A 27,941-nucleotide genomic window follows, 5' to 3' on the forward strand; every position below is an offset into this window, starting at 1 on the left:
ACATTGTTAGATTGTTTAGATTGCATCCAAGTGTAACTGAGGTTGGGTTTTCACTGCTTTACTGCAATGCAAGTGCACCCCTCTCTTACATACAGAGCTGGAAAAAGTAATGAGATTTTTCACTAAAGTAAAATGACTGATACATTTAAAAAATATTCTGTTAGTTAGAATTTAAACACTTACTTGATTAAAAGTACAAAAGTATTGGTATCAAGGTATACTTAAGTACCAAAAGTAAAACAGCTTAGTGTGTGTAATGGCCCATTTCAGAATCATATATATTAAAATGACTGGATTATTCACAGTCCCTTTTGAATTATTTTTTTTAATTTGCATTTCAGTAGAGTTTAGGTCCATTCATGGGGATTAATGTGTGTTAAGTGCATTTTCTTTTGACCCATCACATTGAAAATAAAAGATCAAGTGAGCAAACTTTTATTTACATAAAACAATTGAATGACTCTTTTCTTAATATTATTGAAAGACTATCATCCATGTGTCTCTTTGTTGTGGTGCATCTTAAATCATGTGTAATGTGAAATACAGTGGAATAGAAATAGCCCTAATTCACACTATGGAGATAGTATGTCTCTAAATAACATGTGTAAACAGATATCAAGGCACAAACATATGTAAATACAAACTTAACATGGAACAGAAAAACAGAACATCCATGTTAGGAACAGAGATTACCACTTAAACATATTGTAGATATCTTAAAAGTGACACAAAACCATTTATGTTTTGTTTCTTTGTAGAAGTTACTCAGGAATGTTATTCAGTTGTGGGAGATACACGCTAATCTATGGACGGTCATGCAGAACAATGCACTAAAGTACAACGGTGGATTCTGTGTAAACATTGTACAAAAGCATTTCCCTTCATCCATGTTCATTCTCCATGCTTGTTTGTTTTCTTCAAAAAAATAAGCTCTGTGCAGTCAGAGGGTTCATCAAATGCGAACATTAGTTAACATAAGTAATTTCATTTTTTATAAAATATTATTTTGTCATGTTGTTACTTCTTATTAAACTTCAAAAGCAAATAAGGATTAAAATGAAACCCCTAACAACTCAAAGAGGTCTGAATACAAAACAAATGAGACTCCTCAAATCAGATAACTGCAGACTAAAAGTCATCCTTAAACTACTCCTGAAAGTCTTATTAAGGATGTAAAATACTTTAATATTGCTCTATTTTCATTTACTATGTATTATGATGGGAAAGATTGGTTAATATTATGATAAGTTTCTCTCTTCTAACATGTGTTTCCACTTAAGCCAGTGGGATAAAATCATTTTACAAATTCAATTAAAAAAAACAATAAAAGGGGGCTTGGTCATACTGTATATCTATTTACAGGTAATCAGTATGGACAGTATGAGAACCCTAATCAAGAGCCATAAGAAATATATATAGATTTTTTTAATCAACACAATAAACAGAGAATGGGATGGTTGCAAATCTGTGATTGTTGAAGTTCTTTAAAGTATGTGCTCTAAGAGTCAAGTCTCTTATGGTTTTCATTATGAAAAGCAGTATCATCACATGGCTGTTGCAGTCTCATGCAGTCTGGGTGCGTCAGTCAGGCATTCTCCTGAAGGAACAGAAAGACGACAAGAAAAGGCACCTTTAGATAAATACATTCAAAGAGCAATGATTTGTATTAATGTCTACTAATGTATCATGTTTAAACTGCTTCTCATCAACTACAGTAAATCACGCAGACATGGATGATGTTAATTAGCAAATCAATGCTAAATTGCGCTTAATTAAAATGACAAAGACACATAGATTACCGTTATGACAAAGTAAGAAAACCTACATATATTCACAATTGGGAAAATAGAGCCAGAAGGCTTGTGCCATAGACCAATGCAAGTCAATTAGTGAGTCGTCAATCAATCAAATTGTTGCCAGTTATTTTCTGTCGGATCAACTTATCGACTGATTGAACCTTAAAGGTCCCATGACATGTTTTTCTGGTTATTACCCGTCCCCTTGTGTGTTATGAAGCTTTTTATGCATGTAAACGGTCTGCAGAGTCACAAACCCTCAAAGACTCTTCCTGGTCGTAACGGTGGATTGGTCCATTTGGACACACACACACACACACACACACACACACACACACACACACACACACACACACACACACACACACACACACACACACACACACACACACACACACACACACAGCTGGCTATGAGTGTGTGTGCTCAGGCTGAGTTCCACGGGCAGGAGGTCCAACAAGCCGTTTAGGACAGAGAGTGAATACACATACTATACAGAGATGCTGTATGAGAAACAAATGTGATTTTGGAATATTGAACAATGTAAATCTATTCAAGTAGACCTCAACAATGGAATTATGATCAGTAGAAATGGCCATGTCATGGGACCTTTAAGGCCACATGAATATGTCAGAAAACATTTTATATTTCATCATCCCTCTAGCCTACCTTTAGAAAAGACCACAGTCTTTCAGGTTGTTCTTAATGATGACGTCAGTGACGGCGTCAAAGACAAACTGCACGTTCTTGGTGTCGGTGGCACAGGTGAAGTGGGTGTAGATCTCCTTGGTGTCCCTTTTCTTGTTCAGGTCCTCAAACTTGGTCTGAATGTAACTGGCTGCTTCATCAAACTTGTTGGCTCCTGGGGAACAACAGTTTGGAAACATGAGGTGATTTAATAATAGCATGAAAGCTTACATGTTCTTGTGATTTTATTTGTTATTAATCCAACTCTGTACCTGTGTATTCTGGGAAGCAGATGTTTAGGGGGCTGCGAGGAATCTTTTCCTCAAAGAGATCCTTCTTGTTGAGGAAGAGGATGATGGAGGTCTCGGTGAACCACTTGTTGTTGCAGATGGAGTCAAACAGCTTCATGCTCTCATGCATTCGGTTCTAGAGAGAAGCAACGGAAGTTAAAGATTGCGGCCTCCACTGAAGCACAACAACACATCAGAGCTGCCACCAGGGGACACTGCTGTTTGATATTTAAATGTGAGAAATGAGCAGAGCACAGGATGTTCCTCAGAGCATCTTTAGGCCAAGTCTCTCTGGAGCACTTTCTTTTAATTCATAATCAGCTCCAGAAATTGGGGTCAATGGTTCAAGCCACTTAGCCTTTTAACATAAATACACTTCATTGGTTCAACTGTAAATGGATAATAATTTCACCATCTGGAGATTACTGTTATTAAGCTTTCAATAGAGGATGGATGGATCCTTTTATTTGCCTTGTAATGCCTTAGAAAATAAACTACCTGATACTGCAATATAAAGATAGAATAGGAGTCATATCACAAAGCAGATGAGAATAATGTTTCCTTACCATCTCCTCATCCTCAGCCAGCACCAGGTCATAAGCGCTGAGTGCAACACAAAAAATGATGGCTGTGACTCCTTCAAAACAATGGATCCATTTCTTCCTCTCCGAGCGTTGTCCTCCCACATCAAACATTCTGCAAAGGGGATCAAGCGGAGGAGATGCATTGAGTGTGGAGGAAGTAGGTCACACTGAAAGACAGTAAGGTGAAAGTGATAGAGAACGAGGTATTGAAGAAGACAGTTTTAGGAAGGATGACGGCTAACAAGAAAGGAAAAAGAAAGAGTGACATTTCATCCCTGGATGTACATTAAGTCTTCATGAGGCTATTTTGAGAACAAAAGCCTCAGGAGGAGGTAGAGAGAATACGGTCCAATATCTGAAAACAGACAACAGGCTTCAATGCTACGAGAGGCAGACAGGCCTCTTTATTCAGTTAGATGATACAGAGGCAAATATGTGGTGTTAAGGTCTAAATTGAGTCAATATAAAAACATATCTGCATAAGTCTCTGTAAATACGGTCCGTTAGTACTTGTTATGGCAAACAGGGCATAATTACAAAAACTTGACTTTCTTCTTATCGATTGCCTCCATGTATTATTCAGGCCAAATATTGAGGCTGTGACAGAAGGCAAATATCAGAGAGTTTATCTGGAAACAGGTCACAGCAGAGCCATGTGCTCTTTTTATTTTTGTATCATCCAGATCTGTTAAGTTGCTTATCAAGGTCTTGGTATTTAATACAGATCAAGTCCCCAAACAAAGCAAATAAGATATGTGCCCTTTATATGAAATAGTTTGTACTTTCACCTACTGTATACAGTACATCAGAAAGTATGTGCTTTGGGAGAGGTCCTGTTATGACATGTTAAAACACTGACTGTATCTCTGGCACATCCACTATTAGGATGTACATCTATACATCCATTACTAATATGCACACGAGTGCTCAGGCTGGGCCAGAGAGCATATTTTATGTAAGACCTGCAACACTGTACATACTCACATGTTAGCACTTTGCTCGAAAGGTTTTATTGAGTAAAAGCACTGTAGGAAGCATCTTTTTTATCAACTCAGCTTTCAGTGCAATCACGATAATTAAGCTTTCAGATTCTGGTATAGTTTGGCTTCTAAGTAGCTGAGTAGCACATTTCATGCCAGGAGGGTCAGTTGCCCTTTAATGCTATTAATGTTGAACACGGCCTAAAGTCGGGCAATTTGTTTAGAGAAGCTGTGGAGGAGGCTGCTATGGTAATGTCACTTTTTACACTGAGGAGGAAGGACCACATTTAATAAATAAAAAAGCATGATTATATCCTAGCTAGGGTTTTGCCTAGCTGCTCTCCTAAAATAGCACCAAGGTCAGTTATATTTTATTCAGTTGGTCATGTTTCATGTGCTCTTGTGCGGTGATAAGACAGACTGACAGCCACATTAAGTTGCAAGCAAACATTGGGAATGAGTGAACACCGACAGGGTTATAATACCACAGAGGCACCTTAATGTAAAATAAAGCTGAGCTTCTAAGTTCCCTAGGCTCTCACATTGGCTGCAAATGGCTAAATCTCCTGTTTCGATTAAAGGGACACAGGGTTGGAGTGGAGATTGCAGTATAATTTATGCAAAGTGATATAACATTGATATAAAGTCAGTGCTCTATGGCCTTACTTGAAGTGCAGCTCCTTGAAAGTGAAGTGCGTCTCCACAATGCCTGTTGTCTTTACGCGAGTTCGCAGCACATCCTGCTGGGTGGGGATGTAATCTGCTTTAGCTATCCTCTCCAGATCGTTCAGGTAACTAAGGGAGAGGCAGAGATATATCAACATGATTTGCAAACACACACACATACACACACACACACACACACACACACACACACACACTCACTCACTTGTGACACTTTAACCTCAAATATATTTACTACATTTTCCTGAACAGTTGGATTCTAGCAGATATGAGGCATGTTCTGATGCATTACTATTCCACTTAACTTTACATGAACAGTCTAATCATTAGGTCGTTTGAAGGGCCTTTTAAGGGATCTCAAAGGTTTTGTAACAATGTAATTATGGCCAAATTCATTATGGAGGTTAGAGACCATACGTTGGTTGTTTACTCCTAGAACTGCAGCTCCAAACAGGCTTTAAGATAAATTAGGTGAAATAAAACAAATTATTATTTTATCTGTTGTAAAATAAATATTATAATTACCCTTTTAGTAAATGTAGCAAACTTGAAAACCATGGAGCTGCTGTCCTTAGGGGACCCCTTTGTAAAGGGCAGCATTCATTGCACAGTGGCTATGGCTATGTGTTGGGACTCTACACAGACCCTGGTGGCAGTGACGGGGGCTTACCACAGAAATACACTCTTAAAAAGGGACAACCTGTAACACAGTTTGACCAGAAGTTAATAATAAATAATGCGAGGCCAGTGTTATTCTTAGCTGACGAGTGGCAACATGCATTTTCCTACTAATTTGCTCCAATAAAGTTAATTTGATGTATAATATTAGTGAACAAAATGATTGTTATTTGTTCCTATTGTGATTTGATTAAATACAAAATTGGCTTCAATCTTTGAAGATGATTATGTTGGGGTGCTCAGGAGAAATTATGCAAATGTTGAAAAGAAAATTACACATGGTCTTTGCAACTCAAAGATGGCAGTTTAATTTCACACAGTGGAAGAAAAAAAAGATAAGTGCTTTGTTTTTCATATCTTCTATCCAACTGGATTTATTTATTTTAATTTTACTCTGTTTTGGTTCTTGCTAGTCAAAACCCGATCCACTTACAAACATTGCATCATCATATAAGGCCAGCTGGGAGCTTCAGCAGCCGCTCTACTCCTCACAGACACAAAGAGTCTGTGTGTCATGGAACCGTATCAAAATAATTAATGAGCCGACCTGGCAGACTTATTGAAATTAATAAAAACATAAATAATTAACTAAAAATTAAACGTATACATTTAGTATTTTACTTTTATAGCACTGCCAAAACATAAAACAGCTTCTTCCAAAAAGACACAAGTCACTGAAGGGTATTATTATTGTTGTCATTCTTTACTCCGAGGCTAATGGAAGCCAATCAAATCGTTTTATTCCTCAAGTCAATTGTGTTCTCTGCTCATTAGGTTACAATATTAAAGAATAAAACCCAGAGAGATAGACATAACCATTGAATGGAAGCTATTGATTTTCATTCTCTATTGCTCCCCAGAGAAGTTAAAAACGGTAACTGCTTATGAGCGAGGACGAAAGGACACCAGGAGGACACAATCTCTAAGAGCGGAAATATTAAAACAGCCTTTTGTTTTCATCAAATTAAATTAGCTCCATCATGAACCTAATACAAACCTTTGTTATACTTTTTGAGCTGTCTTTTACTATGCTAAAATAACATTAACTATAGTGTTTCAGACGCAAAACCTTTTTTTATTTAGATATACAAGTCAATAAGTATGCAGGATGAGAAAAGCACATTTGACAGGTCGCTGTGTGGTTTCTTGGCCACATTTACATTTATAGCGGTGTATGCAAGAGCATGTTTGCGTAATGATTAATGCACAAGTAGAGGACGGTCAACATTAAAAATGTCAGCTGGATTTTACAAGTTATGGTATAAAAGTGTCCTGGGGGCACCATGAAAGCATAAATGCACATAAAGTCAGACTCACTATGCTGCAGAGTCGTTGAGTTGGTACTCTCGCGACCGCTTGAAGCAGCTCTGAATGCCGCTGTCCCCCCACAATCGGCGCATCACGTTGGACAGATCCTCGGGGAAGATGCCCTGTTCTTCAGCAGCGGCAGACAGCGAGAACAGCTGCTGGGCATCGTCCTGCAGCGGGACATAAGGAAGCATTTAGAGCATCACTGCCAAAACGTACATGGAGTCTGTTCCATCAGCTTTATCCGCTGTCCGGATATGTCTTTTTATTGAAACAATAATAATCATTAATGGAAGGATATGTTGATAAGTCAATCTCAATGCAACACTCACATGCCCATTGAGAGGGTTTTCAATGTTTGAAAGATATCCACTTTAAATAAATGTTTGCAGTGACAAGTAACTGCTGGTCACGTTAATGAATTATAACAATGATAACATTGCATTGCAAAAGATAATGGTTTTGACACTGATTCTTGAAAATAATTTCAGCGAGTCAACAGCAATGATAAGTTATTGTGATTCTAGAACTTATAAATCATTATAAAGTCTTTCTAATGTGGTAATATTATTGTTTTGAAGCATTGTTAAGATGCAATTAGTGAGCACTAGTGGATATGATTTTTAAAACAACCTTTAAAAAAATTAAAGTTTGTGAAAATATGGAAACAAAAACTATGATGAATAAGTGAATAATTTCTATAGATTTTGTTTTCTTATTAGAAGAAACTCTAAGAATAAGTAAAAGATGACAAAGCAAATACAGCCTCTCAAGAATTATCCACAGCCTCTCATCTTTGGACAAATGAATCATGTGTAGTCATGGAGGGCCAGGTCTCTGAACTAGGGCCAAGGAAGCAAAGGATATGATAGTAGCAATATAATGTGATGGTGAAATTGAAACCTATGACAAGCCGGAGCAAGCCAGTATGGGCTGAGCACATGTAAGATATGTTGGTGACTCAAAGTAACAGCATGGTGGTTTGATTTTCTGTTTGTCATCATGCTTGCTGCTCTCAATTCTCCCTCATCATGTTGGCATGAAATAAAATATCTTCTCCAAGCTTTATTAACAAAGAGCAATCATTATTCACTGTTCATTATCAGGCTTCAGGATTCTAAATATGTATGTAGAATCAAAATATAAATGAATGATTCAAACTGAAGAACACATTTCACCCTTTGTGGGTATTTGTCACATTGGGAGAGAGATTCATTTATCATTTATCTTTTTCCAGCATCCCTTCCAGGCAGCCAATACATCTCTGCTCCTTTCATGCCATGTTTTATATATTTGTAATGTATTTTCTTCAGTTGAATAATGTTTATTTACCTTTTCTTGGTGAACATCAATCACCACTTACTATTCTTTATTCTGAGGAAGATAAAACAATTTGGGTTATCAAGTTTTGTGTCTGTATTCCAAAGTTTGAAATGAGCAAATAGTTGTATTGTTGTTTTAAATTGGTTTATTTGAAGAAGTTTTCTGTTGCAGTGATTACCACTGCGGAATGAAAGAGCAGCTGTATAAATTCAGCTTTTGGATTAAAAATGATTTATTTCCGGGAATCCAATGTGTTGAAACTCTTTCTCCTCCACCAACCAAACTAAACAGCAAACAGTGGGAATAATGTGTGCACGTATGCATGTGTAAATGTATACACAATCTCTGCATGGGTACTTCTATAGTGCTGCAGTGTGCAAGTATGGGCCGGCTAGCACACTAATTGCCATGTGTGGGAGTCTGCGAGTATTATCACTCAGCTACACTCAGGACATTTGAAAGATCATTCAGAGGAAGAAAGAAAAGTCTATCCTGCTTTAATGAACACAGCAGGGTCCTCTATTCTTTTATTGCAGCTTCAGTTAAAGCGCTGGCTTCACTGCAAACATCTTAGTGACACACTCCTCCACAGGAATGAGTTTGGCCACTGTTACCTCACTGAAAGCTTGATCACAGGCTGATTGGTGTTCAGAGGGTGCAGCGGACCGCATCTCTGTTGATGCCAATAGTGTGTCTTCATGTGTCCATGTGTGCAGGTTGTGTCTGTGTTTCTGATTCCTTGTGTTTCTCTAACAGTTTGATAAATGTGCTACATAAATGCATAGTGCTTTCAATGTTTATGTGCTTGTGTGTCTTACCACTCTGCCATTACTGCTGTAGTCAATCTTGAGACAAGCCATGGCTTTAACAATGGCCATAATAGACTGGATGGTATTACTGTAAACCACTGCTCGGTACTGCTTGCACTCATCTTCTGAGTACCCATCTTCATGGATGATCCTGTCAAAAAAACAAAATAAAACGTACATTTAAAAGTTAATTATATGCAGCTTCTTCTTTTTTTAACAGTCATGTGTGATTCAGTTGTCTTAAGGATGACTTACAAAATATGTCCAGGGACTACAGATGAAAGATAGCTAACTCTGGCACTTTTACAGACATGTTCATTAATGTGCACTGTCCCTGTTAAATAAATGAATAAATAAATCGTACGGAAATGTGCAGCTAAGCTAGGGATAATGCAGTGTTGGGTTATGGTTCCCTGTGGGTTCATCAGTATGGGCGGCACTATTCTAAATCATGTACCTAGTCATTTGATCTCTCTAGAACGAAAATTATTATGATGACTGGTGGGTAGCCATTGTTTCTCCATTTGAATTAATTAATCAGTACAGTCATAATTATCTATATTCCAGTAACATTTCATAATATATAAATCAGTTCGTTAAACAGAACATTTGGCTGTCAAAAGGCACCTGAAAGCAGTTTTATTTGTATCCCTTCAACCGCTACCTCATTTAACAAGATGCATAAACTGTACGTCTCAGTTACCATGTCGGTGTATAGGATGACGTGCAGCAGTGCGGTTAACACACAGTGGAACTGCCTCAGCTCTGCAGCATTGGGCTGATGCAGTATCCGGATTTAACCTCTTGCAATAGTATTACTCCGAATGTGAGGGAACAAAGGGTCTGTGAGCAGAGAGAGCTTACTGAGACCAGCCCACATCATTATAAAGTAAAAGCGCATATTGACTTTAGGTGTGTTGATGCAACTGATAATTAACAATAGTAATTTATTGAACAGTCAACACATTTTGTATGTGTTTTATGAAAAGGTTGTGTTCCTAACGTTCTCTCCTGTAATGTCAAGTATATAAGCTGATCAATGTGTAATGTTACATAATGTGCAAATGTTTCTGTCATGCGGGTTGATTTATCTGAACGTGTTAATAACCAGGCTTCAAAGCGACAGACTGTAACTGCTCCAAGCTCATAAAAGATGGATTCAATGCCTGAATAGCCCAGAGGAATTTTAATAATTAAGCAATTGAGGTTCCCGTGGATGCATATTTGTGTGTGTTAGTTAGTGTTCAGATCGGTTCTAAACACTTTCAATTGCGCTTTGAGCAGTAAAATACCAATCACAAGGTTGTCTATATCTCGGAGAACGTTCATTTTATTATACACTTCTGCGCTTTAACTTCTACATTTAATATGCTCAGTGCCTGAGCCAAAGGCAGAAGGTAAGATCTGTAAGCTTTAACAACTTTTACTGTGAGCAGAGACTCGATGAGCCGGTTAGCCAAACACAAATCTGGAATTATCATTAACATTTCCTTACATCTGACAAGGAAATAACAACAACAACATCCAAAATACATTTTTGGGTTAAGACTAAAAGGCCAATTATTAAAAACATAGCAAGATAAAGATAAAGCGATAGAACTATTAACAAAGCACTTGTATACTAATAAAGGACTGGCTTATCTAAAGCCAGTTGAGTAGCACTTGAAATGTTTTAGCTCTATGAAACCTGATGTACTTATATGATTCTGTTTTCTTCAAGTTTGTACTTTGTTGGTCGAACGCACTTATTGTAAGTCGCTTTGGATAAAAGCGTCAGCTAAATGCAATGTAATTTATTTGTATAACTTACTTCATCTGCTTTACAATGGTGCTCTTCCCAGATTCCCCAGCGCCTGTTAAAAGATTAAAAAATAAGAGTTAAAAAAGGATCTTATTGCTTTTATCTTTGTGACTGGAACACAGTTGAACTTTGGGTACAGTTGATTCTTCATCAGAAAAACATGAGTGACCCAGAGATGACCAGCAGCCTCCGACTTCACATGTTGTCCTCTGGGTGGTCTGGTTTATTTGTGTTTCAATTTGGAGGACATGATGTACAGATATGCATGAAAAATTCCCCTATTGCTTTCTGTGTTGCTTTTTTACTCAGATAGAAAAGGATGCGTGGAAGGAAGATGGTTCAACGGCTTTTAAATATGTAATGCTTAATGGTTGGAACAATGTTTCCAAAGAATGCCATAGATCTATATATAAATGTTTCCTGTCGGGCAGACATTGGTTTCTATTCACTCCAATAAGCTCAGAAAATCAACACTTTCATCATCACTGTGAACTATTGGCGAACTATTTATATTTCAAAGTTATCTCTATTTTCCAATACTGCAATTTCAAGTTACTTTGTCCAGTTTCTGACCACTTTGAAGAAATGTTATGAATTTTTCAGTTGTTTGTGTTTTGACACCATTCTCCTGATTAACTAACTTAGTTAGTTAATTAGTTAATGTGCCAAAAGGGGCGAGGTAGAACAAAACGGCAAACTAGCAGACATACTACATGTATATGTACACAATGTTTTTTGGGTAGGTTACACTAACTAAAAACCAAGCTTTGTTGTTTAATACAAATTAAAAAACTCAACAGGGCAATATTGAATAGTCAGTTCAGAATCTACTGCTGTTAAAAATCTCACAGTAAAATCTAGATCTTTGGATTAAAGGCACAATAGAAAATAAGAAGTTAAGAGCATTCGAGATGTGACCGAGTTTTTGGCACTGCCCTTTTAGCTGTCGGGACCTTGCCACCATGCGATGAACCTTCACTCCACCTGACACAACCCTGCCAACAAACATTAGCCGAGCCCACGGCTGACGGAGCAAGGGACCAGCAGCTGTCAACACTCATCATAGCCACACACATCCAGCACTTTTCAGAGAGTAAAGAAACAACACAGGGAACGGGGCGGGTGTAAAAGCAATGTCTGGTGTGAATCCTGAAGTAGGATCCTTTTCACCTAACCTAAAGCTAACAGAGATTACGTTATGTAACTGTGCTGCTGCTTCTATTCGTTTGCTAACCTTTCTCTTGGAACAAAAGGTCTTATCACAGGGCTTTAGGACTCTCTTCTCTCAGACTGTCATCTACTTCCATTTTGAAAATAATGATTCCTTGATGACAACATACAACATATGTTTTACATTTAAGAATAAATATGTGGTTGATGGAAAGTGGAATATCAGTCTCTTTGAGGAAATACAAATACCATGGTCACCTTCCTTACTGTAAAATAAAACTCCTCGATCCATTACTATTTCAAGTGAAAATAGTGAGCAGCAGTAAAGAAAGAGACCAGTGGACCATCATTCTCCGTGCTCAAGGTGTTTTAGGAGAAATGGGCAATGGTGTTATGCTGCTTCTGGGAACAAAACTTTGAGTTGAATTTTGATTTGTCATTATCAAGTCATGCTGTAGCAGGAGCAAGAGACTCATTAGTAGGCATATAGGGGCATTGATTATAATCATGATTAAAATACAAATTATTAATGATCTTCTTTTCTTCCCAACTTGGGATCAATAGAGTATCCATCCATCTATACTGAAAAACTGACAACATATATATAGTAGAGGAAAATAAAAGTATTTTGAAGCACATTTGAGAATTTGTATATAAATAGTCATTGATAGGATACTGTAAATAACTACCTGAGAAAATGATGCACCTATTTGTAGTCTTTTTAATACATTGGGAAAATGCGTTTCATATTGCTCTGAGAGTTCAATAGTCTTCAACCGAGTAAACAGTGTTACTCATTCCATTAATCAAGATAACAAACAGGCAGGGTGTTAATTTATCCAGATGGCACACCACTGAATTACCTCATTGTTAATTCAGGTACTGACATGTTTGACAGTCAAAACAACATTTATTTAGCGGGGAACAAAGAGTCGCTGCTCATGATTAATCGACTCCCACTGTTCGGGTTATTTATATAAAATTGTATTATGCATAATTGTTCTCAAAAACTGTCTCACATGGAGCCGAAATATTAACAAGAGTATGTCAGTGAACATCTAACCAGCATAGGAAATTAAACAATATTGCTAAAAACTGCAGCGTATTCAAAACTAACAGATGTAAATGATGAAGTGATTAGTATTACAAAGATCCCTCTGTGTCCTGTGATGGCAGAGCGGGCAGGCGCTTTCTTTTTAGTGTCGATGTAGCAGATCCAGAATCACTTTCTGGCAACGAAGAAACGGTGCCGCCGCCTCTTTCTGCTTCTTCAACCCCAACTATTCATACTTCTTGGTTTCCAGTAAGTGCCATAAAACACAGCATTGATAATAACATGATTTATAGCATGAGGATCACAGGAGCCCCAGCTACAGAAATCAGAACCGTCACATCCAATACTCTCACAGACCCACTCACACCAATGACTTGGCCACAGTCACAGTTACCCACTGCAGATGACACAAAGCCTCCATTGATGGACTGATGAGATATCCCCATCTTAATAAATACAACAAACATCCAAACAGAATCTCACAGCAGATAAGTGGATCACCTGTCAACACATGACAATCTACATCTGAGCTTTAAACAAGGGCCCTGATGGACGTTTCTCTTTCAGGCCCCATTTACACGGGAACGCAAATATTGTGAGCAGCAGAGGTGGGGAGGGGCGGGGCTATGGCTTCATCATTATCAGGAAAATGATCATATATGGCGTACACACAGAGCAGTTTGGCCCCCCAGAGCGTTCTGTCCGCAGATCTATCCACCTTGGGACCCGTTATCGTTTGAGGGGTCCGTTTCCGCGGTTCCGTTACGGCCTCGTGTGAACGAACGGGCTATACGAAAGAAAAAAGTAGCAGATACAACCCAAACCGTATCTATGTAAACGGTGCTGAAACAATTAGTTTATTAATTGACGACTAAATTGACAGACAATTTGACATTTAAATTATTTATTTGTCAGCCAAAGATGACTGTCATTAGCTTTTTCTGTTTCTCCAATGTCAGGTTGTGTTTCTTTGAAGACAAAACCTACGTTTTTTGGAAACTTCTCGTTAAAATTGGCAGTGTGTGTGAGTGGGAAGCCATTGAGGGATCGTGTCTTCTAGATACTGTTCGGAGAAGAAGGAGTGTTGCTATCTGTGAGAGATAGATAGCTTGAAACTCCATGTGTGTTACTCTCTTCTAGTTGGGCTATACTTGTCTTCTGGGTAAAAGAATTGTGGCAGTCTGACCCGATATCTTTCAAACGAGATAAATGGTTTTCTCGTCCTTAAATCAGCAGCAAGTTAATAGCGACAAGGGCTGCAGTGGGAGGGGAGTTAAAAAAAAAGAAAAGTAAAACAATCTGTTCTTGGTCTATCTGCTTTAATTATGAGCTTAAGGCCAAGATAAAAGTCACCTTATAAACTGCGTACATAGCGTAATAGCTGCGTACGTAAAGAGGGGAGGTAAAAACTGCTGTGGTGTAGCTCAGGGGGAACTAAGCTGTGGATACAAACCAGTACCTCTCCAACAAACTCTGAAAAAACAGTTACAGTAAAGTAGGCTAATCAATCCAAATTTAAATTACAGTGAGATGGAGGACAATATGAAGGAGAGCTAGCGAAGAGAAGTCACTTCAATTACAAAAGGCAGATAAAGAAGAGGACAGATAGAACACGGAGAGTAAAGGTGGACAAAAATGACAAATGAGCAGGAGATGGAGGGGGTGGATCGCAATTCAGAGGAACTGGCAGCATGGGAGCAGATTGGGGATGGAGGGCCCTGTTCAAAAGACAAACTAGTGCAATGAAGACTAACATGAGTGCCTTGTAAAATAATGCATCAACAGGTTATCCACCAATTTGCACAAAAACTATGTTTAGAAACTGCAGGAGAAAAATAAAAAGCAAAAGCAAGAAAAGTAATGGGAGCCTAATATTGACTGCTGAAATTAGCAACATGAAGTTCAGGCCTACGAGCATTTAGTGAAGTTCAATTTGTTGTGTTCATTACTGCAAGCAAATGCAAAAGATGAGCCAGTCAGAGGATGGCAGTTTCATGGAGAGCACTAACTCTTCAAATCTCACTGCAGCAGACTGCTCTTAAAAACCTCACAGTAAATTAATTTACTAACTAATAAGCTTTTCTTAATGGCACCAAAACCAATATTCACTTTTATAGGCTGTTGATTTACAATGTTAGGTAAATAATTGAAGGTCTGTTGGGATCCTAAAATGTATCTCCTGGCAAGAGGGAATGCTACAGAAATTAAAACAAGCGCATTATAACTTGATGTTTATTAGCTGTAACTCATAACATTTAATCCAGTAAATCTCCAATGTCTTATATACAGTACCATTGCACCTATCTTATCATGCACTGCAAGACATAATTCAAACATAACAAAACATTTTTTAAACAATAAAAAGAAGACTCCAAATTCAGTGCAGTTGTTTATGCTTATAGATTGAATTACATCCAATACCCAACTCAAACACAGTCGGCTCTCTGTGACAAAAAACCTTTGCAAGCAACATCGTTCTGATCATAACTATATCAAATCAAAACAGACAGTGTGATAACATGTTCACCACCTTTAGCTTGTGTCATTTTATAACAATGTATCCTGAAGGGGCTGAAATGGGTGTGCTAAATGATGTGGCAATAGCTGTTGAAATATTTCTGGAAAGGAATCAAAATTCCAACCTCATAGTTGCGCTAATCTGCCAACCAAGTGAAGAAACAACTCAGCTGAGGACTTTTGAAGTGACGACCACATACGCAAACAGGAAACGTCATAAAACCCTTCGGATATTTCCAAACAATATCCCAGCATGCTAAGCTTATAATCACAAACACTGCATCTTTGTGTTCCCAGCCCACTGCCTTGGCATTTGTATTCCTCCTGTGGAGACATGTAACGAATCTCAGGACACGCCGGCATCATACTCCATCTTTTGTCTAAGTGACTGCTGTGGGAGGATGACTCACTGGCCTGGCTGTGACACGATCCCTCCTTTGCTCTCATCCTGGCCTCCTGCCCCCACCAATTGCCATTGGTGTCACGACTGCTCACATCCAACTAGCTTTTACAGACATTTAAAAGGTTAACCTCCTCTGGGCGTTGATGACACTGAGCAGAATATACAACAATGAGGCTGCGGATATTTAAAGCCCTGTCGCAATATGTACTGAGGGAGCTGACTGACACAAGCAGACGTGATGAAATGCATTTGCTTGTGCATCTGGACGTACAGTATCAGATGTATGTAAATATTTTTGAAGCAGGAAAAACCATCGAATATTAATCCAATGTTGAGGTAAAGGGTACGAAGTTTAATTTTGTCATAAATGGCAACATTTCCATATAGCCGCTCACTTAATTATTGATGGAAAAACTACAGGATGTTCTAATTGCCTGAACTACAAATGCACATGCTCTAGGTTTGCCTTTAGCAAAGACAACAGGTTGATACTGCTCATAGAATTACTGCTAAACTAAGGAATGGGAAACCACAATCATGATTGGGATAGTTGAGGGCTTTATAATGGGATTGGGATAGTTGAGGGCTTTATAATGATATTCTGATGTTTTTTTGCCTAAGCTTCTTTTTTACATTTCTTGCCAAATTACTTCAAGAATATATTTCACTCCATGTAGCTTTGGGAGCATTTAGCATTCAAGCATTTTGTTGGCATTTGATAGATATTTTACCGATTTGAAACCATAACCTGAATGTAACTGACCATTGTAATCCTACCTTAATTATGTAAACTCATTATGCTGCCAGAAACACATGCACACACTCAATTGAGGACGTTTTAAGGGATTGAGGGTGCGCCTTCAATATTGAACGGTAAATTGCACAAATTCAACCTGACAAGTCTATAGCCACTGTGTTTACCAATCACACGGTTGATCAGGCTCAGCCTCTGCAGATGTTTGTCGAAGTAAAGGTGCAGGTTACGGTTATTTATGTGTGACAGAGAACCCCAATCGAAGACACTTATTTATAAGTTATTTATAAGTGGAACACAGTTGGATCTAGTCCATTACCCTCCATCAGCAGGCTGTTTTTAACAACCAATTTTTTTTGTCCACAACTTAAAATCAAGCCTTTTTTCTATCCTCCTTTTATTAGCCTGCAGATAGCAGCAGGTTTTAAATCGTTTCATGTAGCTATTCAATAGATGAAGGTAGCCAGCTGCAACAAAGACCTGGATTATCTTACTGTATCACTCGATTCAGTTTCTAGTGTGTTACTATATACAAAATAGCATCAGTAGCCCAGGTGTTTCATGAAGACAGCTCCCTTCCCTCAATAACCCCCCAACCTTTTCAACAAACACAGAACAGCGATTGAGGAATTTCACATTGCTAGATACAGCTCAGTGTGCGATTGCCTGAAGTGGAAAAGTGGGTCACCAGCAGCCTCACAGGGAGCAGCGCAGCTTCACTGCCTCGCTCTGCAGAGGAGGAGGCGTGCTGCACTCTTACTGTGCTGCCAATGTTAACAGTATTAAATCCTGAGTTAAATGTGCACAAAAGCAGCATCCATACATTTATGGGACCTTGACGGTTCATATTGTCCGCAAAATATCACACACAACATTGCTAAAAAGCATATTGAAGCTATTGCAGTAACCTTAACAAAAATTAAGCCCATTAAGCAGAATGCTGTGCCAGACACAAAGGAAGTGATGGTTGAACAGATTATACAAAAACAGTTTAATACTGTATAAATGGTGCATAAATAATCAGATTCACTTCTGCAGGTGGCAATGAGAGCAAAGCAGATACAAGGAAACAGGTTCAAGACTCATGTTTTGTACAGCCTGGGGAAAACAAGCATCAGGGAGAATTAACATGTGGAAGCTCATTCTGATGCATACAAATCAAAGATAGCACACTGAGCTCCAGACAAACACATCTGTAACATGACATCCATTTTTGCAATGCAATCAATTCATGCCACCTGACGTACAGCACTGAGCTCTTATATGGGGATGAACAAACACTTAATTACACCCTTTAATAACAGAAATGCATCGCTACTTCTAATCCTTTTAGACCTCATTGCATCGGTCAGCATTATCAACCGTCCTGCTGTAAATGAACGCCTGCAGTGGGTAGGAGTCACTGGCACTGCTCTTGACTTCTTTATACATGACCAGTGACCACTATGCTACAATACAAGCCAAATGCATTTTTTCAATGCTGGGGAGGTCCAATCGTGTTTCCAAATGATCTAACCACTCATGAGATTAATACATTAAAAAATACATTAATTTGCACACCAAAACCAAGGTGGGTTTTAAATCATTTCTAAAATAAATTATACTAATTAGTACTTTCAAAAACATTAAAAGTCAGATCCCTGTGAAAAGCCCCAGATATCAGCTGTCTAATCCCTTGGGTATGACTCTGCATGCTGGAGAAAAAGCTACAAAAATAGCATGATCAGGAAATAGTTGGAGGGATATCTTGGAGGTTTTTGACACTGATTTGCCCATTATCTAAATCCTTGGCTGAGACACACGGTCAGGGGGGGGAAATGATGTGCACAGATTATCTTCAAGAAAACGTTTGTACAAAACATTATTCTAGTTTTTCCCCGTATTTCACACATGCACCTTAAAAGTTCACTTTTTTTAATAAGTTAAATGTTTACACACACACACACACACACACACACATATTTCTAATTACTATTAGATCTGGCCCGTCGGTATATTGCACGCACACCTTCACTCCATCCTGAGGGTTTCCTCAGCTCAGAGCCTGAGCCCAAACATTGATGAACTTGCACCCAAGATGAGATGCCAAGTATCTGGCTTAAACTAGCATCACAGAGCAGGACACTGAGTTTCAATTGATGTTTCCTTCTGCACTTTTTTTCTTGCGACAACAGGGCATGTTTGTTTTTTTTCTTTGAGGGAAATAGTTTTTTGGAAGCTGTTGTTGGTCTGTGGAAAAATGTAATCATAAGAAATGACTCCGGAAAAGCTGCAGATAGAGCCATAAGAAATTAATGCAACTGATTATTTAATGTTGTTTTTATAGGCAATAATTTAAGCTTTGTTAGTTCCAGGGTTAATATGTGCAATAAGTTCATTCAATAAACATTGAACCAGTCCGGCCCTCGACTAGTACAGATTTTTTTATTTTGGCCCACTGTGTATTTGAGTTTGACACCCCTGACATAGACCAAGAAAAGGTTTAATCCTTTGGTCTGCGTCTGAACCGTAAAAGAACAACAAATAGAATAGGTCAACATGATTTTGACTGTGTTGGGTCAGAAGATTAATTTCTTATTAAAGGTTTTGAAAGTAGCAGGTATCATTCAGAAACACATCAGGTGGGTCTTTTACAACAGATCAATATGTACTCAGTCTTACTATAGAGTCCCTATTAGTTACACTAATCAAGTGAATGCATATTGATCATCGAAAACAACAATTGACATGCAGAATTATTCCTGCAAAGGTCAATAATGTAGAGGAGTAAGCAGGGAATCAAAAAGAAAGAGCAGGTCAATATCAGGTCAAAAGTCAATATACTTATTTAGATCATAAGTCTACTGGCAATGGGATGCTTATCGACAACATATCGGTAACCAATAATGCCAATTACCCATTACATTATTTATTTTCATACAATAAAAAAAATAAAATATATAAATAATCATACACTAAATCTAAAAAAAGGCAAGACAAGAATACAAATATTGCCAATGTATCCCTATTGGATTTTTGACTCACAGGCGTAACCTGCATGACATACAACTTTGTTTTTGAGTATCTGTTACTCCATCCAATCTGCTGATCAAAACAATATATGTGTTTTCAATATGACAGGTCCAATGATCTTAAAACTCTCAAAAGCTTCCACTTGCAGCTTTTCTGTTCTTGAGAACTGATTTGGGAAATGTAAGCAATGAAAGCCTGCATAAAATACAGACTTAATGGGAAAAAGTACGAGATTCCTGGCTCTACCCTCTCTTCAAATTAATCTACTGCATATGAAAAGCGATTCCTCGCATATCGACCATCACAGCTGATGTTTGCCTGGCTGTCATAATGCATCCCCCACGTCCCTTGTTTCTGCATACAATCATGTCAGCTTAACTCTTTGCACTCAAGCCAGCAAACGGATGAGACATCAGAATTTGGCAGCTTCTGCAGTGTTAGAGAGACCCCATGGAGCCTTCCTGCATTCTGTTGGCACACCAGAGTGTCAGGAAGAGTGAGGGCTTTGTTCGCCCCAATCAGTGCCACATGGCAAAGAGTGCAGTTGTGCTCAGACACTTTTGAGGAGGAACACAACATCTTGAAATGGCTGGTGGTAAGGCCTTAAAAGAGGCAATTTCAAATTGAACGATTAAAAAACAACAACCATAAACCATTCTCACTGCAGTATTAATAATCCCTCGTGATTCATACACGGCTATATTTTAAAAAGGGGCATGTTGTGTGTAATTTGCGTGCATATATGTGCCTTAGTGTACTTTTCATAAATTCCCATGAGACCATTAGTCTGCTTATTATAGCAACCATTTCATTAATGTTGACCTGATGATTCATATTGTTAAAGGGAAAGGAAGATAGAATGCCACTTCCGCCTCAAACACATGCCTAAATATTAGTATGTGAAGGCTGGAATCTGCAGAGCTATAGTAAAATGACGGCTGGCTTCGCTTGCACATGCACTAGATGAGTTGCCATGGTTACACCACCTTGTTTCGCCAAAACTAAATCAAATAATTGACATGTTTGTGTGGGCCGACAGTAGAAAAACTATAGCTCTCTTCAAGCACAGACTCATTCGGTGACAGCTTCTTCTGTTCTACTTCGGACCTCGTTTTGGTGTGTTCTGATAGAACTTGAAGTAAACTGTGAAGAAAATTATTGAGGAAAACCATAGTTGAATGTTGTCATCTGAGTGTGCCTTTGAGTGTATGATACATGATGACTCCTTATTCACTGTCACATTCAGGAAAGCTTGAATGATCTCTTAACGCTGTGAGACAAAAAAGTCAGCAGGCATGACTCCAAGTGAAATGTATTGTGTTGTAATGATGCTTTGCTGCTGGAGGGCAGTGCTTCTGTGTGCATGACATCTCATCTCAAGTGCATCAGGTGAGACTGGTGATCAATAGACTATTAACTGAGTTCTTGAGTTGATTCGAGGGAAGCACTGCAGGATGAAAGTCACTGATTAGTCTCAAGTCTCACGTAACTCACTGTAAAACAACAAGAGGAAGTAAAAAGCCGCTGACATGTCACACAACTTAAAATACATAAAACCAATACCTGTAATAAACTGTCAAAAGGAAACTCAACAGCGATATATATTTTTTTTCATAAATCTTGACCCAATTACTAAAGATAATCGTCCGACCTTGAAGTGAACAGTTTCATTTAGGGACTATTTTCTTTCTAATATATCACTGTGCAAAATACAGGGTTATTACTGAACTCTTTTTACGCTTTGAGCCCCACAAGACAAGGCCGCCTAGTCCCATTATTTCTGAGAAAAGGAAGACATCTCTACAGCTGTTATATCGAACAATAGAATAATTAAAAAACAACTTTTCTGTTAAAATAATATCTTCTAAAACCTACATCGCTGTTAAATATAGTTCATAATCGACGTATGGTGTCTTTTTAATGACATTCAAATCTTAAACAGCCTGACCGCCGCCGTGGACAGTAAAAATTACTGACAAATGAACGATCCATTAATTCAGACTGGATCCAACACAATTAGGTCTCCCACAAGAACAAACTAGAGCAATTAAGAAATGAGAGTGTCAATCTGTTTTTAAAAAGTTCACACCAACTACACAGCCCCAGTGCTCCTGCTATCAATGCAAATCCTAATAAAGTCTTCCACTGGTTTGTGTCTTATTCACTTTTTACCGTCCAGGAGACTAACGCACGATATACATCTCAGACAGAAGATCATGATGTTCATAATTTTCATAACTTAAAACAAATCTAATGTCGGAAAACCGATCTTATGGTGCAAAAAAGGGGCTGGTCTTTTGTTATTCCTAATTCACCCTGTATCGAAATTGTTGAGTCAAAAAATATACCCGGGCTGCGGTTCAATAGTCCCAAAAATGACATCCTATGTCTTTTCCTGACCTCAACAGAAATGAAAATTAGCTGAAGTAAGATATGAAGGAAAATTCAAAAGGGACTTTGACAACCATGGTAGGATTGAATTTGAACGCACTAACAATAGCAAGATGCGTAATTATGCGACAGCAGATTTCGGTGACGTGGGCCTGCTATTGCTTGAAATGTAGCTGACGCAAGGATTTATGCATTGGCATTATCTCTTCTCAACTCATGTAGGATGGTCCATTGTTCCACTAAAGTAGATAAGAACGGAGGCATAGAGAATCCACATTTAGATCATTTGAACTGCCGGTGGCTGCCACTTAGAAACTACTGGCTCATATCACTAAGTTAAGAACCTTTCTCAGCAGAAAAGACAATTCAACCTTACCATGTCTTACCAGGAAAAGAATAGGTGTAATTTGATCTAATTAATGAGGACTGACCTACAGTTAGGTAAGCCAGTTTGAGGGCCCTGGTATTATCCATATTGGCTCAGTGGCATGGCTTTGTGAGAAACGTAATGCTATAATTTCAACCTAACCTCCTTTGCATTGCCATTACTCTCCATCCTCCTTCATTTCGGCAATAACAATTAAGAGGTCATGGCCATACTTAGGTCCATACAGCACACCCTACGTCAACTTTCTTTGGTGTCAAGTGTCACTCACGTCATTAGATTGATGCTGAGACAGGAAACACATTGGTCCTAACGAGAGTTTGCCGCTTGATGAGGTTCTCTTGCACCATTCACAGTAGAATATCAAAAGAGTAGGAGGGGAATGGATAAAAGAAACATCGTAAATTATACATGGGGCTGATAATGGAGACGTGATTGAAAACTGAATGAAGGGGATCAGGTTTGTCATCTGCACCGTACAGGTAAGAATATGAACTTTGGAACGGAGAGATATATTTGTTTTTGAGCTGTGATAAATTACAATTAAATATATGACTTGTACACTCTGCCTTAAAGACAAATACTTCATATCAAATACAGAGCCCAAATCACAAGGTGTGCTGTGCCTCTGCTCATTAATCCACTGTGACCCTGAGCCAAGCCGCCTCATTAAAGACATCTGCAAATCCCCCCTTATATTCTGAGTAGAGGTCACTCTTTTATGCTGCTATAAAAAAGAATAATACCCAGGGATTTATTGTATGTTGTTAAACATTTTTTAAAAGAGACAACTCACCAAGGACCCTCAGCTGTGTGATCTGTAAAGGTTACAAATCTAAATCAAGGTAACATTAAGCATCCTAGATTGGAAGCAGTGAGGATCCATCTTTTGCTAGTTCAGCACATAAATACACATGCATTTATTGAGGACTTAGTGGTATTCAGCAGAGACGTGACTAACTGTAGATAAGTATATTCTTTCAGTTTGTGGGTAACTGTGAAGTTGTCATCTAAGGATGGCCAGTCTCACCCTGAGCCCTCCTCTCCGTCATGAGAAGTGAGTCATGTCTGTGAAGTACTATTATTATCGTCTGCCAGGGGTGAGAATTAAAGATAGGCTGCAGTGAATGCTCATTTAAGGGGGGTTCAAAGGAAAGAAGCAGGGGGAAAAAGTGCATCCTCACTTAGCATTTCTGGTTTAAATTGTGTGAAAGGGAAACTGAAACTGCCCCTCAGATATGACAGTATCTAGCGTAAGTTGCGTAACAGCTGTAAGTATAGACATGTTGGTTGTATACGTTCATTATAATTATTTAAGGTGTTTTTTTAGATTGTCCTCCACCAGAAGTCAATGCAATGCATTTGTTTTGAGGCAAACTGGAGAGGCTTTGAGAGTTTTTTTTGGTTACATATATTCAGAATCTAGCCTAATTTTACTGTTCTACAAAAGGCAGCTGCCCTAGCTTTAATAATATTGCAATTACAAATTATAATTTCTTAATTGACAACCATTAATTTGATAATTTTTGTATTTTTTTAAGTTGAAGACCCTCTGAATTCAAGTGTGCCCATACCAACACACTTGAATAGGCTGCTAATAAGGTACATTTCATAAGATACAATTCTAAAACAGGTAACAACTTGGAAAGACTGTTTCTTACTCATTCCTCGATGCATACACGTATATATATATATGTGTTTAAGACATCAAGTTGTAATGATCCTCAGATCCTGAGATGTTACATCATTATGAAACATGCATTTTTGTCTCTGCTTCCAAGGCTGATAAAGTCTAGTCAGTCGGTTACATAGAGAACTCAAAGATATGGCGCAACATGGTGAAATCAGTGTTTGCTTACAACACTGAAAGTGGTGAGAGAGGAGTTTCTTCTGAACCTGTCAAGTTTTCTTTTTAGCCCTTGGCTGAAACATAGCTTAAAAGTGTTATCCCAGCCAGTTTAAGGACATGTGAAAGCTCTCAATGTCTGGAAGCAGCATAACTAACATATTATTAACTTGGTTCTCCTTCAAATATTTAGATTATAAGGTTCCTAGACCTCCCTGAGACTTCAGCTGTGACCTCTTATCATAATTGTTAAAAAGTTTGTACAGAGTAGAAAGATTGATACTGCTCTGTTGTGTTTGAGTTAACTATAAAGTTGAGTAGACAGTTAGCTTAGCACAAGACAGGAAACTGCTAGGCTGACTTTGTTAATAAAGTCCAACATCTGTAAAGTCTACTGATGAACAGGTAACATCTAATTAGTTTGTTAACACCTAAGTGTAAAACTGACAAATGTTTGGGATGGTTATCAAGAATCTGTTACTTCCATTTGCTCTCCGTTCTCCTCAGAGTTTTTCACTGATTGGGAGGGTCTAAGGAAAGAGGTTGTTGTTGTCTGTACGTACCCCTGACCCCCTGAGACTAATGCGTTTTTGTGAGATTGGGCTAACATTTGTTTTAATTCAAGTTGCGCAATTTCTTCAAATTGCCTCTGATCTATTCCTCTAACTGATGGTTTAACGTAATTTGTGCTGGCCTAATGACGTACCAATATTGGCCCCCAGTAAAATGTTCAAGTTTGCTCGAGAATGGAGCCATGGTTTAGCAAGAGGTTCAAAAGCGTGGTGCTAATGAACCTACTCAGTTTCCACCCAACAATGCATCAGGAATCCATAAGGGACTTGATAAACAATCGGATGGATAATAGAATTGGTATTAATAAAATCTTATCAATAACCAAGTCTTACAAATTGGGGTTAATAGGCGATTATGTGCAGGACTGTTCTGCGGGTTGCCTGGCAACACCAAGACTCCAGTAATGCAGCAAAACCCCAAAGCTGTCCTGCACATAACCAGCAAACAACTCCCTGTGGTCAAAATCTGTGTGACTGAATTCCTCTGGACACCTTGTAAAATATTCACGATGCCTTAAAAAGCATCAGAGCATGAGAGCTGTTAGCCCTCTGAAATACATCACTGTCACTCTTTGATAATGTTTTGTTTTACTGATTTGTCTGGACAGATATCATTACTGGAAGAAAAAGGTCTTGTTATCCCCATGCAAGAAATATGTAATCATACCAAAAAACCTTGTTGAAGATGAAAGATGGCATTAATAAATAACCACTGATAGATTTAGGAAGTTAACCATGAAAACAAGCCAAGGAAGCAACATGCCCATAGATACTGTTTGATGTGATAAAACAAAGCTATTTAGAGTAGCCAGCTAAGTTAAACTGCCTGGGGGGAGAAACCAGAGGAAACCCACACACCCACAGAAAACCAATGGTTCTTAAAAATATGTTTTGCTGTTGCTGAACAAATAACCTTTACTTTGACTCTGTTAGCTCAAAGTAAATCAACTCCTGCTCCGGTGAAATTATAGTATACACAATATTTCAAAGATACACATCACATACCAGATATCAAAGGTTTGACAAACGTATGATTTGAGTTTGCATTTAAAGAGAGAACATATGGCATAGAAACTGCAGATACACAAGTGGCTTTTTGACTTATCAAACCTGATTTCCCAACAGCTCTTTGAAGCATTCTCTCACATGTTCAGCCAACTCAAAACAATTAGCCACCCCACAGCATTTATCCTGATCTTGTGCTGTATTACCATCTGATTTGCACACTGACCCTCGTCCATATCCAACCAGCTCTCACGCTTTAAGTTTCAATATACTTGTCGAATGTCAGTTTAGTTGTGTGAACATTTAAACAAGAGACAAATCTAGACCAAGAGATGGTGAAAAACAAAAGACAGTTGAATCAGATAAGATGGCATGTGTGTGTGTGTGTGTGTGTGTGTGTGTGTGTGTGTGTGTGTGTGCGTGCGTGCGTGCGTGTGTTAGAGAGAGAGCGAGAGTGTGTGNGGGGGGGGGGGGGGGGGGTGTTTCTAAAGCTCCACAATCTATTTAATGAAAAACTGAATATTTGCCTATTGTCCACAAACACATTGATTACTGTATTTATTTATAATAACAGACTGAAGTGTATTCATAGAAGTGCTAAAGTGTAACTGTGTTAATGATTAGAAATTATCCACTGGTTTTGATCATTCCAAATAAGCTTACTGGGCAAAAAGCCAGCTCAAAGCCCTGAGGAGCTGTGCTGCATGTTGACATGATGGTATCTGACTTCTCTCCAAGTAAATGGACACTTGTGTCGGCTAACTACTAACACAATTACAGGATGTGTTTCAGTGGGAAGATTTAATTGTTCTCTTCCCTGTGCTGATCTGCAAAGGCTTCTGCCTTGGCTATTTGGGGAAACTGCAGGTGGTTGGTGCCCCTTGGGATTAGTTTTTTGCACCTACAGATTAATGTTTCCCTTTTATTTATATTTTTTCTTCAGCATTACATGAAGTCTTAGCAGATCGTTTCATGTTAACTTAATGTTAACCAAGTGGTCCCCAGGTGGATTTGCTGTATTTCAATCAACAACTGTGATGATGTGCAGCAGCAAGGATTAATTGACTTAGTATTACCCGAGGAGCAACCGCAAGCTGTGACCTACCTAATAAAAGCAGTTTCACTTCTCGGGCTGCCTTCTCTCCGTCCTCTCGGAGGTTTTTGTCGATCATCTTTGACCTCTCCGCGGCAGCCTTATCCTCGGCGCTCACAGTACAACCCATGGCTCCAAACGCAGGGGCGCACCGACCACTTGCGGAAAAAAAGGATTCAATTTTGACGGTCTTAGCGTGCCAGCCGATGCCAAGAATAACAATGAAGCAGCTCCTGCGTCCAGCACTGCCTGCTAGAGAGAAACTCCAGAGTTTTTACCCTGGCTTAAAAAGTGAGTACCTGCTCTCCTGTGCAAGTGTGAGCTCAAAGATGAGACAGATGCACCCAAATCATTTGGTTTCTTACAACCAGGCCAGGTCCATATCGAAACGCTCACAGCCCTCTGTCCTGCCACCGTTCACAGACTGAGATGCCTTTGCTTGCTGCTCCGGTGCTGCACACGGCCTCAGCTGTCTTGTCGGCCTGGTGGGCAGCACGAATGCGGCAGTGCCTTTGGTTGGTTATCCTCAGATATGTAATTTACTCATGCCTCATTGACGATTACAAGTTGTCGACCAGTCGCACCGACCTTACTTGGACAACTCGCGATAGCCCAATTAAAACAGGTGAGCTCTCCCAAAGACGTGAGCAGCCGGCGTGGAACCAATTAGAGCGCAGGCTAGTGAGGCTTGCGTTCAGCAGTGCCGTGTGCAGACTGCAGTGGGCGCTGCGCCAGTCCTCTGCAGCTCACATGGACGAAGCCTCTCAGACAACATGATGCTAATGACGCTGGCTAATGC

At 38.8% G+C, this 27,941-nt stretch overlaps 1 protein-coding gene across 2 annotated transcripts; it reads right to left on the reverse strand.

The window, feature by feature from the left end:
- Positions 1–421: 421 nt before the first annotated feature.
- Positions 422–27,881, reverse strand: gnai2b (guanine nucleotide binding protein (G protein), alpha inhibiting activity polypeptide 2b). 2 transcript variants are annotated; one of them, XM_010794604.1, is made up of 10 exons: positions 27,442–27,881; positions 27,155–27,300; positions 10,950–10,992; positions 9,149–9,290; positions 7,017–7,177; positions 5,004–5,132; positions 3,340–3,469; positions 2,756–2,909; positions 2,466–2,658; positions 422–1,597 (listed from the first exon to the last, which is right to left on the reverse strand). In XM_010794604.1, the coding sequence occupies exons 2-9, from the start codon at positions 27,270–27,272 to the stop codon at positions 2,468–2,470; spliced, it is 1,068 nt and encodes a 355-aa protein (XP_010792906.1). In that variant the 5' UTR covers positions 27,273–27,300; positions 27,442–27,881; the 3' UTR covers positions 422–1,597; positions 2,466–2,467. The 2 variants fall into 2 exon arrangements, with proteins under 2 accessions (XP_010792906.1, XP_010792905.1); XM_010794603.1 differs by having other exon boundaries at positions 27,155–27,881.
- Positions 27,882–27,941: the final 60 nt, after the last annotated feature.

Source organism: Notothenia coriiceps, unplaced genomic scaffold (genome assembly GCF_000735185.1).
Source record: "Notothenia coriiceps isolate Sejong01 unplaced genomic scaffold, NC01 NC01_scaffold00037246, whole genome shotgun sequence".
NCBI classification, from domain to species: domain Eukaryota; kingdom Metazoa; phylum Chordata; class Actinopteri; order Perciformes; family Nototheniidae; genus Notothenia; species Notothenia coriiceps.